General features: G+C 49.3%; 1 protein-coding gene and 1 long non-coding RNA gene across 3 annotated transcripts in view; one reads left to right on the forward strand and one right to left on the reverse strand.

Annotated features, from left to right (window-relative positions):
- The window catches only part of LOC138925318 (uncharacterized), a 41,979-nt gene that overhangs the window by 11,563 nt on the left and 17,749 nt on the right, over nucleotides 1–12,667 (reverse strand). The gene's annotated exons all lie outside the window — the stretch shown is intronic.
- OR6AE1 (olfactory receptor family 6 subfamily AE member 1) lies at nucleotides 6,516–11,077 on the forward strand. Of its 2 annotated transcripts, none has more exons than XM_023636271.2 (2): nucleotides 6,516–8,337; nucleotides 9,011–11,077. In XM_023636271.2, the coding sequence occupies exons 1-2, from the start codon at nucleotides 8,253–8,255 to the stop codon at nucleotides 9,979–9,981; spliced, it is 1,056 nt and encodes a 351-aa protein (XP_023492039.1). In that variant the 5' UTR covers nucleotides 6,516–8,252; the 3' UTR covers nucleotides 9,982–11,077. The 2 variants fall into 2 exon arrangements, with proteins under 2 accessions (XP_023492039.1, XP_070131305.1); XM_070275204.1 differs by having other exon boundaries at nucleotides 6,541–8,445.

Genomic DNA, 12,667 nt, shown 5'->3' on the forward strand with positions numbered 1-12,667 from the left:
CTGCAGCTGAGGAATGGGGAAAGAGACTGTGGCCCATCCATACAATGGAACATCCCCAACAACAGGAAGAAGCAGACAGCTGACATATGCAACACGATGAATCTCAAACCTTTTCTGCTGAGTAAAGGACTCAAAAGACAAACTCTTCTGATACCATTTATGTAACACTCTGGGAAAGTCAAAATTATAGGCACGGAAGACAGACTGCTGGGCCAGGGGTTGGGGAGCAGGATTATCTACTGAGGGCAGCACAGGGAAATTTGTGGAGTGATGGAACTGCTCTATACTTTTATTGTGGTGGTGGTTACACAATTATATACATTTCTCAAAATTTGAAGAACTATACACTAAAAAGAGTGGGTTTCACTTTATTTAAATTATACCTTAATAAAAAGAACGTGAAAATATTTAAGAACATCTGTTCATCAAAAGATACCTTAAAGAAAATGAAAAATAAAGGTTGAAAACCAACATGAGATGTTGCAACATACAGGAGACACACAATTAATACTGAGACTGTGTACGGAGGCTTCCAGCCGCAAAAAACTAGCTGGCACAGGGTAGCACTCCACCACAATGACAAAATTAGATAAAATATATAAAATAATGTGATTATAATGATATGTAATGCTGTACCATAATTATATAAATACTACACTATAATTATAAAATGTAATACTATAAAAGGACTTTTAACGCCTGTTTTCGGATGTTTGACAAGAGGCAATGCAGGACTCTATCCTGGAGAGAAGGGAAATGGGCAGCATGAACTCCCGGCACACTGGCTGCAGTTCTGGGCCTCAGTGCAGGGTTTGGGAGCCAGGCGTGGAGTGTGGTCTCACCGAGGGAGGACACAGATCAGAGGTCAGGGATACCGAGGCCGCTGTAAGTACTGGAGACCACGGAACTTAGAGACGCCCACTTCTGGCCAGGATGGAATACAGGGGCTGGACTTATCCTCCCACCTGAAGGGAAACAGACGAAATATAAGAAAAAGTGGTTGTCCAGACACTGGACATGAGGCAATGAAGGTCAGTGACCCTGAGAGATGGACGTGAAGGAGAGAAGCCTACAACTGCCCCAGCTGATCGCCTTGGGAGAGTTCTTGAGCCGCAACACAGGGAGCGGACCAGGCAGAAGCAGCTGGAGCCCGTGAGAGTCCCGGAGACCATGGCAGCTCGAGTTTCAGGACAAAATACGGGGCTGGGCAGATCTGAACAGAGAGGGTCCCAGAGGTCGGCAGAGGCTGCCCTCAGAGTTGATCAGAGTATTGACCAGCCCACGCAGGTGAGAAAACTATCTGGGTTCTAGGAAAGAATCACCCAAAAGGACAAGAAAATACTGTGCCAGGGACTCACCAGTGCCAGGCAGCACCTGCTCCACCAGCCAGATGGGACGACCTCACGATGCAGGGAGCTGGCAGAGCAGAGAGAGGGCCTGTCTCGGCTGGGGTCACCCAGCCTGGATGAGCCCGGCTCCAGACGCCTCACAAGGAGGACCTGAGAGGACCAGCTGCCGCTACGTGACTTCCTGCCCCAGGACGGAGGTCGAGGACATTTACAGAAATACAAACATGTCCATCCACCGAAAAGTAAGATGCACCACGTCTGGCAACCAGGCACAGTCATCAGTCATGCAAAAAGCAGGAAAACACGACTCATCACAAGGAGAATAATCGATCCATCAAAACCAACTCAGAACTGACATGGACGTTAGAACTGGTAGACAGGGACTTTAAAATAGTTGTTACACTGTATTCCGCATATTCACACAGTGAAGTGGAGACGTGGAAGACATTTTAAAAGACTCAAATCAAACTTCTAAACACAGAAACTATGCTGTCTGAGACGGAAAATGCACTGGATGGGGTCGGCAGCAGATTAGAGATTGTAGAAAAGGCGAGAGAAATGCAAGACAGCAACAGAAACCATCAAAGCACAGAACAAAGAGAAGGGAGGGTAATTCTTGAGTTAACAGAGCTGTGGGAAAACAGGCAGATTTATGGCCCGGCTCCTTCCTGTGATTGCGCTTCGTGGATATTGTGATTTTCACTAATGGAACGTTTGCGGCAACTGTGTGTTGAGCAAGACTTTCGGTGCCATTTTTCCAACAGCATTTGCTCACTTGGTTTCTCTGTGTCACCTTTTTGGTCATTCTGACAATATTTCAAACCTTTTCATTATTATTACATTTGTTATGGGGATCTGTGATCAGTGATCTTTGAGGTTATCGTTGTAATTATTTCTCAAACCATGCCCAAAAGAGGGTGAACTTAATCGATGAATGTTGTGTGTCTTCTGACTGCTCCACTGACCGGCCATTCACCCACCTCTCTCCCTCTACCCAGGCCTCTCTATTCCCTGAGACAAAAAATATTGAAATTAGGCCAGTTAATAATCCTACAGTGGCCTCTAAGTGTTCAGGTGAAAAGAAAATTCACACATCTCTCGCTTTAAATCAAAAGCTGGAAATGATTGAGCTTAGTGAGGAAGGCATGTCGAAAGTAGAGCTGAGCCAAAAACTAGGCCTCTTGTGCCAGTTAGCCAAGTTGTGAATGCAAAGAAAAGTTCTTGAGGGAAATTAAAAGTGGTACTCCAGTGAACACACCAATGATAAGAAAGCGAAACAGCCTTATTGCTGATATGGAGCGAGTTTTAGTGATGTGGATAGAAGGTCAAACAGCCACAACATTCCCTTAAGCAAAAGCCTAATCCAGGGCAAGGCCCTAACTCTTCAGCTCTGTGAAGCCTGAGAGAGGTGAAGAGGCTGCAAAAGGAAAAGTTGAAGCTGGTAGAGGTTGGTTCATGAAGGTAAGGACAGACACCATTTCCATAATATGAAAGCACAGGGTGAGACAGCAAGTGCTGCCGGCGAAGCTGCGGTAAGTTATCCAGAAGATCAGCTGACAGAAGTAATTAAGGTGGCTGCACTAAACAACAGACTTTCAGTGTAGACGAAACAACCTTCTATTGGAAGAAGATGCCATCTAGGACTTTCAGAGCTGGAGAGGAGAAGTCAATGCCTGGCTTCAAAGCTTCAAAGGGCAGGCTGACTCTCTTGTTAGGGGCTCATGCAGCTGGTGACTTTCAGTTGAAGCCAGTGTTCATTTACCATTCTGAAAATCCCAGGGCCCTTAAGAATTATGCTAAATCTGCTCTGCCCGTGCTCTATAAATGGAACAACAACATCTGGATGACAGCACATCTGTTTACAACACGGTTTACTGAATCTTTTAAGCCCACTGTTGAGACCTACTTCCCAGAAAAAAGATTCCTTTCAAAATCTTACTGCTCATTGACAACACACCTGGTCCCCCAAGAGCTCTGATGGAGATGTACAACCAGATTAATGCTGTTTTCACGCCTGCTAACACAGCATCCATTCTGCAGTCCATGGATCAAGGAGCGACTTCCAACTTCAGGTTTTATTATGCAAGAAGTACATTTTGTGAGGCTGTAGCTGCCACAGACAGTGATTCCTCTGATGGATCTGGACAAAGTAAACTGAAAACCTTCTGGAAAGGATTCATCGTTTTAGGTGCCATTAGGAACAATCGTGATTCATGGGAAGAGGCCAAGATGTCAACATTAACAGGAGTTTGCCGGAAGTTGATTCCAACTCTCAGGGATGACTTTGAGGGGCTCAAGACTTCAGTGGAGGAAGTAACTGCAGATGTGGTGGAAAGAGCAAGAGAACTAGAATTAGAAGTGGAGCCTGAGGGTGTGACTGAATTGTTGTGATCTCATGATAAAACTTTAATGAATGAGGAGCTGCTTCTTACGGAGGAGGGCATAGAAAGCAGTTTCTTGAGATGGAATCTACTCCTCGTGAAGATGTTGTGAAGGCTGATGAAATGACAACAAGGGATTTAGAATATTGCATAAACTTAGTCCCTAAAGCAGTGGCAGGATTTGAGAGGATTGACTCCAATTTTGAAAGATGTTCTGCTGTGGGTAAAATGCTATCAAACAGCATCGCATGCTACAGAGAAATCGTTCAATGAAAGGAACAGTCAGTCGATGCGGCAATCTTTAAATTTCTACAGCCACCTGAATTTTCAGCAACCACCTTCATGATCAATCAACAGCCATCAACACTGAGGCAAGACCCTCCATCAGTGAAAAATTTATGACACGTTGAAGGCTTGGATGATGGTTAGCATTTTTTAGCAATAGAGTATTTTTAATTAAGGTACATGCATTGTCTTTTTAGACATAATGCTATCGTGCACTAAATAGACTACAGCATAGTGTGAACTTAGCTTTGATATGCATTGGGATACCAAAAAGTTGTGTGACTCACTTTATTGTGCTATTCACTTTAGTGATCTGGAATTGAACCCATAATATCTCCAAGGTGTGCCTGGACATGTAATTGAATCCCCAAGAAAGTGGAGACAGAAAAGATATTCAAAGGAACAATGGCCAAAATTTTTCCAACTTTGGTGAAAACTATAATCAATCACATAAGTCCAAGTTGCTCAATGAGCCCAACACGAGAAACACAGAGAGAGCCACACCAAGGCACATCGCAGTCAAACACCAGCATCCAGAACAGCACTACATAAAGAGGAATCAAGAGAAATATGACAGCAGGTATCTCACCAAAAACAGCACAAGTGAGAAGACACTGAAGCAACGTCTGTTAAGTACTGAAAAGAAAACCTGTAAACCTAGAATCCTATACAGAAGGAAAATATGTTTCAAAGACAAAAAGAAAATAAGGCTTTTTTATACAAACAAAAATTGAAAGACTATATTACCAGCAGATCAGCACTGCATGAAATATTAAAGGAAATCTTTCAAGGAGAAAGAAAATGATTGCAATGGAAATACAAATCTACACAAACGAATGAAGAGCACAGTGAATGGAAATTTCATACATAAACAGTATTTTTCTTATTTTTAAAATCTCTTTTAAAGATAATTGTACAAACAAAAATAACAATGTATTATGAGATTTATAACATGTGACAATAAAGTGCTTGACAACAATAGCGCGAAAGCTAGGAGGAGAGGGGTGGAGGCACGCTCTTGTACGGCTCTCACACACGAAGGAGCAAGTATCACCTGAAGGTGGACTGTGACAGGTTGAAGATGTATGCTAACCCTAAACAACCACTACAGTAACAAAACAAAGAGTCAAAGATAGCAAGTGAGCAAAGGCGATAAAAAGTAATCACAATGAGAGTAGAAAAAGATAACAAAAGAAACACAAACCAGACAGGTAAATAGCGAACCAAGAGCAATATAGTAGATTTAAACTTAACCACATCACTAATCACATTAAATGTAAATGGATGAATACCTCACACAAAAGGGAGAGGCTGTCAGGTTGGATGCAAAGGCAAGACCCAACTAAATGCTGCCTACAAGAAACAGAAGTTAAACAGAAAGATGCACATGGATTTAAAGTAAAAGAATGGTAAAAGATAAACAATGCTCACACTACCCAAAGAAAGCTAGAATTAAGTAATATCAGACGAAATAGATTTCAGAGCAACAAATATTAGGGACAAAGGAAATCATTTCAAAACAATAAAGAGATCAATTCTTTAGGAGGACAAAACAACCCTAAATATGTATGCACCTAATAACAGCCCGAAAATGCAGGAAACAAAAACCAACAGAACCTCAAATCCACAATCACAGCCATAGATTTCAGAACAAGGAGACAAAATCTGCAAAGATATAGGAGATTCAACACCACTGTCAACCAGCCTGACCTGATCGACACCCCACATCGACAGTGAATGCGCATTCTTTCTGGGTGAACACAGTCATTTACCAATGTAGACCCACATTGTAGGTCAAAATAAATCTCAAATTTTAAAAGATTCAAAGTTACACAAAGCATATTTTCTGATCACAATGAAGTTAAAACGGAAATCGATAACAGAGAAATATCTCTGGAAAATCTCCAAATATTTGGAAATTAAATAACACACGTCCAGATAACCCATGGTCTGTGGATATAATGGAGACGACCCCCTGGACCTGCCTCACAATCATGCTGAGCAGGAGCTGGAGACAAGAGGGGATGCCCTGTGGTCCCATTTACCTCACATTCAGAAAAACAAAACTGATGTACAAAGAAAAGAGGCCAAACAGTGGCTGCCTCGAAGTGGGGGACCAGGGGTCATCCGGGAAGAGGCGGCTGGGGGGTTCTGAAGTGAAAGGATTTTGTGTCTTGAGGAGGTGTCAGCTCCGTGCCATGTGCATTTGTCAAAACTCATCAGACCTAACAGCAAGGTCTGTGCACTTTACTGTGTAAATCACATCAATAAGGAAACTCAGGAAGAATGTGAAAGAAGTCCTGCAAATCCTAAGGAAAAGAGTGGGCCATGGGGGAAGACACACAGGCAGCCCAGAGAAGCAGAGACCACGTGGATTCCAACAGATTAGAGAAGAGGAAAAGCAAATGCACCGCAGGAGGCCTGCTTTTACCCGCTAGATGGGCAAAGACTGAGAATCCCCACAGCTCCCGCTGGGATGACGCGGCTGAACGGTGGGAGTGTAAACGGTGGAGCCGCTTTGGGGAAAGAACTGGGCATTTTCTTGTCGAGTTCAACCCGACATTCCTGAGCCTAGAGGTGGCTCCAAGAGGAACGCTGGCCAGCACCCAGAACGAACCAGGAAGTGTGAGGTGGTCGCTCCAGGGAACGTGACACAGGGTCAGAATAAACGCAGCCAGCTGCGGGGAGCAAGCGTCACAGTAACACAAAGGAGACCCAGAAGACGGCTCAGAGCAGACGCCTCTGCCGCAAGGTCTGAAACAGCCGCGCTGAGCAGCCCTTGTCTACGCTTAAAACGCTGTGAGCAGCAGGGAGCCCGCGGGCGGTCCTCTGAGCGGCGGGCCGGAGAGGGAAGGAGCTGAGGGCATTCGTCAGCGATCCTCTTGGGCTGAGGGGAGGTTTACAAGTGTTCAGCACGTCATTTTATAACTGAATGGATAATAAACGCCGTCCATGGAAAGACACAGAATGAAGCGGGAGGGCCACGAAGCTACCGAGCAGCATTCACCCCCCCGCCCCACCCCGCCCCTGGACCCCAGAGGAGGGGCTTTGAGGCCCGGAGGGGCCAGCGCTCCCGGAGGGCCGGTGACAGGCAGCGCGCTGTTTGTGGCTGAGGAGACAGTGGGGAGCCCCAGAGCGGGGCGCCGGCGACACCTTCCCTCCACGGACCCTGCAGTGCGCCTCCACCAAGTGCTCTGAGCCCCGCGGGGGTGACAGTTTGCGATTAGAGCCCTCCAGACTCGGAGCAGAAGACGGGGGTGGGGACAAGGCCACTAACGAGCCCGATAAAAGCCACCTGGGTCCAGAGGCAGCGGGACCCTGCGAGACGCGCCGTGCTCCCCACAGACCCCGGCTCAGAGAGATGCAGAGACCGGCCGAGGCCTCACACCTTCTGCGAGGGGAGGTTCGGCTCCCCGGACCTGAGTCTTGAGGCAAAGGACCTGGGGAGGCCACGAGGACCGCACTTTCGGGGGGCTGCCAAAACCCGTCGCCAGGCTGGGCGGCACAGACGCCGGGTACGGGCTCCCGAGCCCTCAGCCCGCGCCCTCAGCTGGGGATCCAAGCTGGCCACCGACCGAGGCTCTGCACACCCTTCGCAGGCCCAGCCTCCTCCTCTGCGTTGCTGACAGGTCTCGCTTCACCAGGGACTTGGGGGACGGGCCTCAGTGCCCTGCGCACCCCGGCCTGTGCCCCACCAGCTCTGAGCATCCCCGCAGCCCCCTCCCCGCAGGGCTGAGCGCGTCTCAGGCCGCGGGGTCTCCGGAGCCCCGGCTCACCCAGCGAGTTCCCCTCCCGGGTGAGCCCGGAGCAGCCGTCAGCTCAGCCCGGCGCCGCCAGAGGAGGGGCCAAATCCCAGTCGACCGGACGAACCACTCCGTCCACGGGGATCTCCCTCCGCCTGCAGCGCGACCCCTGCCGCGCTCCGCAGACCCGACGGCGGCGTGAGGGGAGGCCCTGAGGCTCCACCGCCTCTAGGAGGGGCGGGAGAGCCCGAGGAGCCCCGGATCCGTCTGCGCGGAGCCCTGGCCCAGCCCACCCCCTCCTGAGACCCGCCACCCCTCAGACACCCAACTCCAGGGATGTCCTGGCATGAGAGTCCAAACAGCGCGGCCCCTCAGAGGCTCTGCGTAGACCGCTGCCGCCCATCCGCCAAAGGCCACTTTGCTGCTCAGAAAACACAGGCAAAGACCAAGGCTGGATCTCGGCCAGGTCCACGTGGGGACATAAAAAGGCGGGGATGAGCTTCCGCCCCCTCTGCAGACCCCTGGCCCACGCTTTGCTCACCCCTGGACAGCTGACAGAAGTGGTGTCCTTCCCGAGGGGTGAGAGGCCCTGGCCAGAGAGCAGCTGGAGGAGCAGAACCCTGGGGGCCCACAGGGGTGAGGCCAGGAAAGTGCCAGGACACAGCAGGGGAAGGGGCACCGGGCAGAGTGGGTTTTCTCTCATGCTGTGTGCCTGCACCTGGGTGTGCGCGCATGCACCTGTGTGTATGCATGTGTGCACCTGTGTGTGTGCATGGACTTCTGTGTGTGCATGCCTGGGTGTGTGTGCATGCACCTGTGTGTATGTGTGCACGCCTGGGTGTGTGTGCATGCACCTGTGTGTATGTATGTGTGCACCTGTGTGTGTGTACGCGTGTACCTGTGTGTGCATGTGCACCTCGGTGGATGAGGGGGTGTGCTAAGCACACGCCTGGCCATGCACCTGTGTGCTGGGCACAGAAGAGTGTGCACCTGAATGTCTATGAGTGTGCAGGTGAGACGAGTATCTGCACAGACTGGTGGGTGTGAGCCCACAGCCCCCTTGCTGTCGTCAGCTCTGAGGAACCATGTGTTGGACTGAGGGGGGGACCACAAGGAAGCCCTGCGGCACCTCTGAGACCCCTTTGAGGAGGGCACAGTCCACCCACCCAGCTCTCACGACCCGGCCCTGCTGCCCAGTGAGGCAGCGGGCCTGGACCATCACACATCACACTCATGTCTCTCTGCCTTTCAGGGTGCCCACAAGTGACCTCTCTGCCAGGGAGGGCCATGAGCAACTCCACTGAGACCTTGGTGACGGAGTTCATTCTGCTGGGCTTCCTGGAGCTGTGCCACCTGCGAGGGCTGCTGTTCGGGTCATTCCTCATCGTCTACGTGGTGACCGTCCTGGAGAACCTGGTCATCGTGGTGACAGTCCGAGCCAGCCGCCAACTGCACACGCCCATGTACTTCTTCCTGGCCAACCTGTCAGTGCTGGAGACCGTCTACACCTCAGTCACCGTCCCCAAGTTGCTGGCTGGCCTCCTGGCATGGGCAAGGACCATCTCCTTCTCAGGATGCCTGACCCAGCTGTTCCTCTTCCTCTCACTCGGCTCCTCTGAGTGCTTCCTCCTGGCCACTATGGCCTGTGACCGGTACCTGGCCATCTGTCGCCCGCTGCACTACCCAGCCATCATGGACTCAAGGCTGTGCCTGCACCTGGCCCTCACTGCCTGGCTGGGCGGCTTCCTGGCCTCCTTTGTGTCCACGGCTCTCATCTCCCGCCTCAGGTTCTGTGGCCCCAACGTCCTCAACCACTTCTTCTGTGACATCTCGCCCCTGCTGCAGCTCTCCTGCTCCGACACCACCGCCATCGAAGTCGTGGACTTCGCAGCAGCCCTGGCTGTGCTCTCAACCTCCCTGCTGGTGACCATGGTGTCCTATGGCTACATCCTGGCCACAGTGCTGAGGATCCCCGGGGCGGCCGGCCGCAGGAAGGCCTTCTCCACCTGTGCCTCCCACCTGGTGGTGGTGGCCATCTTCTACACCACCACCATCTTCATGTACGCCCGCCCTCACGCCATCAGCTCCTTCGACCTCAACAAGCTGGTGTCCGTGATCTACTCGGTTGTGACCCCCCTGCTCAACCCCATCATCTACTGCCTGCGGAACCGTGACATCAGGGAGGCTCTGGCCAGACTCCTCCAGGCCCCTGGCCCCTCCTGAGCACCAGCTGCAGGAGGAAGAACTTCTGGATCCCTCCCCTCTCATCTGCTCAGTCACTGGCCCACCACCAGGCAGGCCATGGCTCCCTCCCGCCAGCGCAGGGGCAACCTCCTCTCTTCCCCACCTCACCTCACCTGGGAAGGAGCTGCCAAGAGCACAGAGTGGCCCTGAGAGCATCTGGGCGAGCAGTGGAAATGCCAAAGGCTCCAGCCTCTCCCAGGCAGCATCAGCACCAGACCCGGGGACAGCTCCTCAGCTCCCAGCAGCGCCCTCAGCCCAGGAAGAACTTGGTCTCAAGCTCATAGGAGGGTCCCTCTGCACTGTCCCTTCCCGACCACCTGGGGTCTGCTCAGGTTCTGCGGTGGCCAGACCCTCTGCCTGGCCCTCCTGGGCCCTGCGTACCTTGTCCCAGAGCCCACTGGGATGGCCTCCTTTGCCTGAGGTCCCAGCTTGTCAGAGCAGACCCTGCGACCAACCCCAGCCAGCTGGACAGTGGACTAAGGGCTCCAGGCGAGTCCAGGCAGCGCCATTGGCCACACATTTGCCACCTTTCCTCAGAAACAAGAATTTTGCTTTATCTAAAACCTGATGGGTCTAACGAATAGATGGCAAACCATTCCTGGCTTTTCTGCCTTTTCTCTCTTCTCTGGTGCTTGGGGACAGAAATTAGGCTAATGCAGCACTTCCCTTCTTATTGGCCATTGCCATTGGTCAGGGCGAGCACTTCTCTCACTTGATTTCATCTTTTTTGCCCACATTCCCATCCCATTCCCTTCATCACAGCCATCCAAGTAATAGGTTTAGTATATGTCCCTGGAGACATGCATGCGTTATCAATAGATGTGTCCTGTGCTTTGTGTGTGAGAGGTTTAAATTCGTGTAAATGATTTTGCCCTGCAAATCTTCTCTTTCTTACTATTTTACTTTATATATTTTGAGGTTATGTCATTAGGTACATGAAATTTAGAATTATCATCTTGGTCAATTTAACCTTTTATCATTATGAAGTGTTGCTCTTTGTGTCCAGTAATGCTTTTTGCCATAATCTGTAAGGCTTAAAGTCTACTTTCTCTGACAATACAGCTACATCAGCTTCCCTTTTGTTAGTATTTATTTGCATAATATATATTTCTATCTGCGCTGGTTATTCATCTGTTGTCTCTTACCTTCTAACCACCCTTCTATTGTCAGTTCTGTGATGCTGGAGCTGGAACTCTGCAAACCACATTTCTGCTTTGCCAGCTGCTCCCTGTTTCTGTTGAGAAGTCAGCTGTTTGTTTTATTTTTACTCTTTTTAGATAATTGCATTTCCCACACTTCTGGAAGCTTTTAACATTTTCTTCTTGTGTTTGGTTTCCAGGGTATGTTTCTCTTTGGGTTTGTCATACTTGGAGTCTGTAATGCTTCTAGAATTCATGACTCGCTCCCTCTCATCAGTTTTTGAAAATTACCACCATTGTTTCCGTAAAGACTGCATCTGCCTCATTCTTTCTCTCCTCTCCTTTTGGTTCCAATAGTACGTGGATGTCAAGATCTTTTTGTAGTGTCCCCTCTGCCTTCTATTAGCCTGTTCTGTGTGCTGTATGATTTTTTTCCTCTCTGTGCTTTCTTCTGGATATTTTCTTCTGATCTTCCAGGTTACGAATTCTCTCTAGTCATATCTAATCCGCTGTGTTCTTAAACGTATTTTTTTTTTAGTTCTACATTTCCTTTTGGTTCTTCTTACAGTTTCCCATTCTCCATCAAAATTCTCAACTTGTTTTCTTCCTGTAGACATGAACAAGCTCCCACAGTCTGTTGGCGATGCACTTCTTCTCTTGTACTGGTGTCTCTGTTCCTCGCCAAGACTGGGTAGTTCACTGTGGCTTTTCCACACCATCTTCATATCTGACAGGGTGAGTCCCATGTCTTTGATCTTCTTTTTCAAAATTAGTTATGCTAGACCTTTATTTTTCCATATGGCTTCAGATCCCTCGGGTTCTGTATTAGTCCACTAGGGCTGCCATGACTAAGTCCCCAGCCCAGGAGCTTAAACAACAGGCATTCATCCTCTCATAGTCCTGGAGGCTGGAAGTCTGAGACTAGGCGTCGCAGGCTTGGTTCCTCCTGAGGCCTCTCTCCTTGGCGTGTAAATGCCGTCTTCTCCCTGCGTCTTCACACGTTTGTCCCCGTGTGTGTCCCTGGCTCTTATAAAGACACCAGTCAGACTGGATTAGGGCGCACCCCAATGACTTCATTTTACCCTAATTTCCTTGGTAAAGACCCCATCTCCAAATACAGCCACATCCTGAGGTCCTGGGGGTCAGGACTTCAACATATCAATGAGGAGGAGGGAAATACAATTCACAATTCAGCCTAGAGCAGGTTCCTTTAAAACTTCCGCAGACATTTTTATTGGAATTTTTTTGAATTTATGGGATAATTTGTGGAGAATTTTCACACAAAATTGTCACCTTCACAATATTAAGTTCCCAATACAAGTACTACCCTTGTTTACTCCTCCGTTTATGCAGCTTCATGTTCTTTAATAATTTTTTTGCCATAGAGATCTTTTGCATTGTGGAAGGTTACTTATAGTGTTGGTTGCTACTGTGAATGGCATTTTAGTATATGTTTTCTAGCTATTTCTTGTTCGGGTACAGAAATTTTATTTTATCAAGTCTAAGATACACATGTGGCTGCAAGT

Source organism: Equus caballus, chromosome 1 (genome assembly GCF_041296265.1).
Source record: "Equus caballus isolate H_3958 breed thoroughbred chromosome 1, TB-T2T, whole genome shotgun sequence".
Taxonomy (NCBI): domain Eukaryota; kingdom Metazoa; phylum Chordata; class Mammalia; order Perissodactyla; family Equidae; genus Equus; species Equus caballus.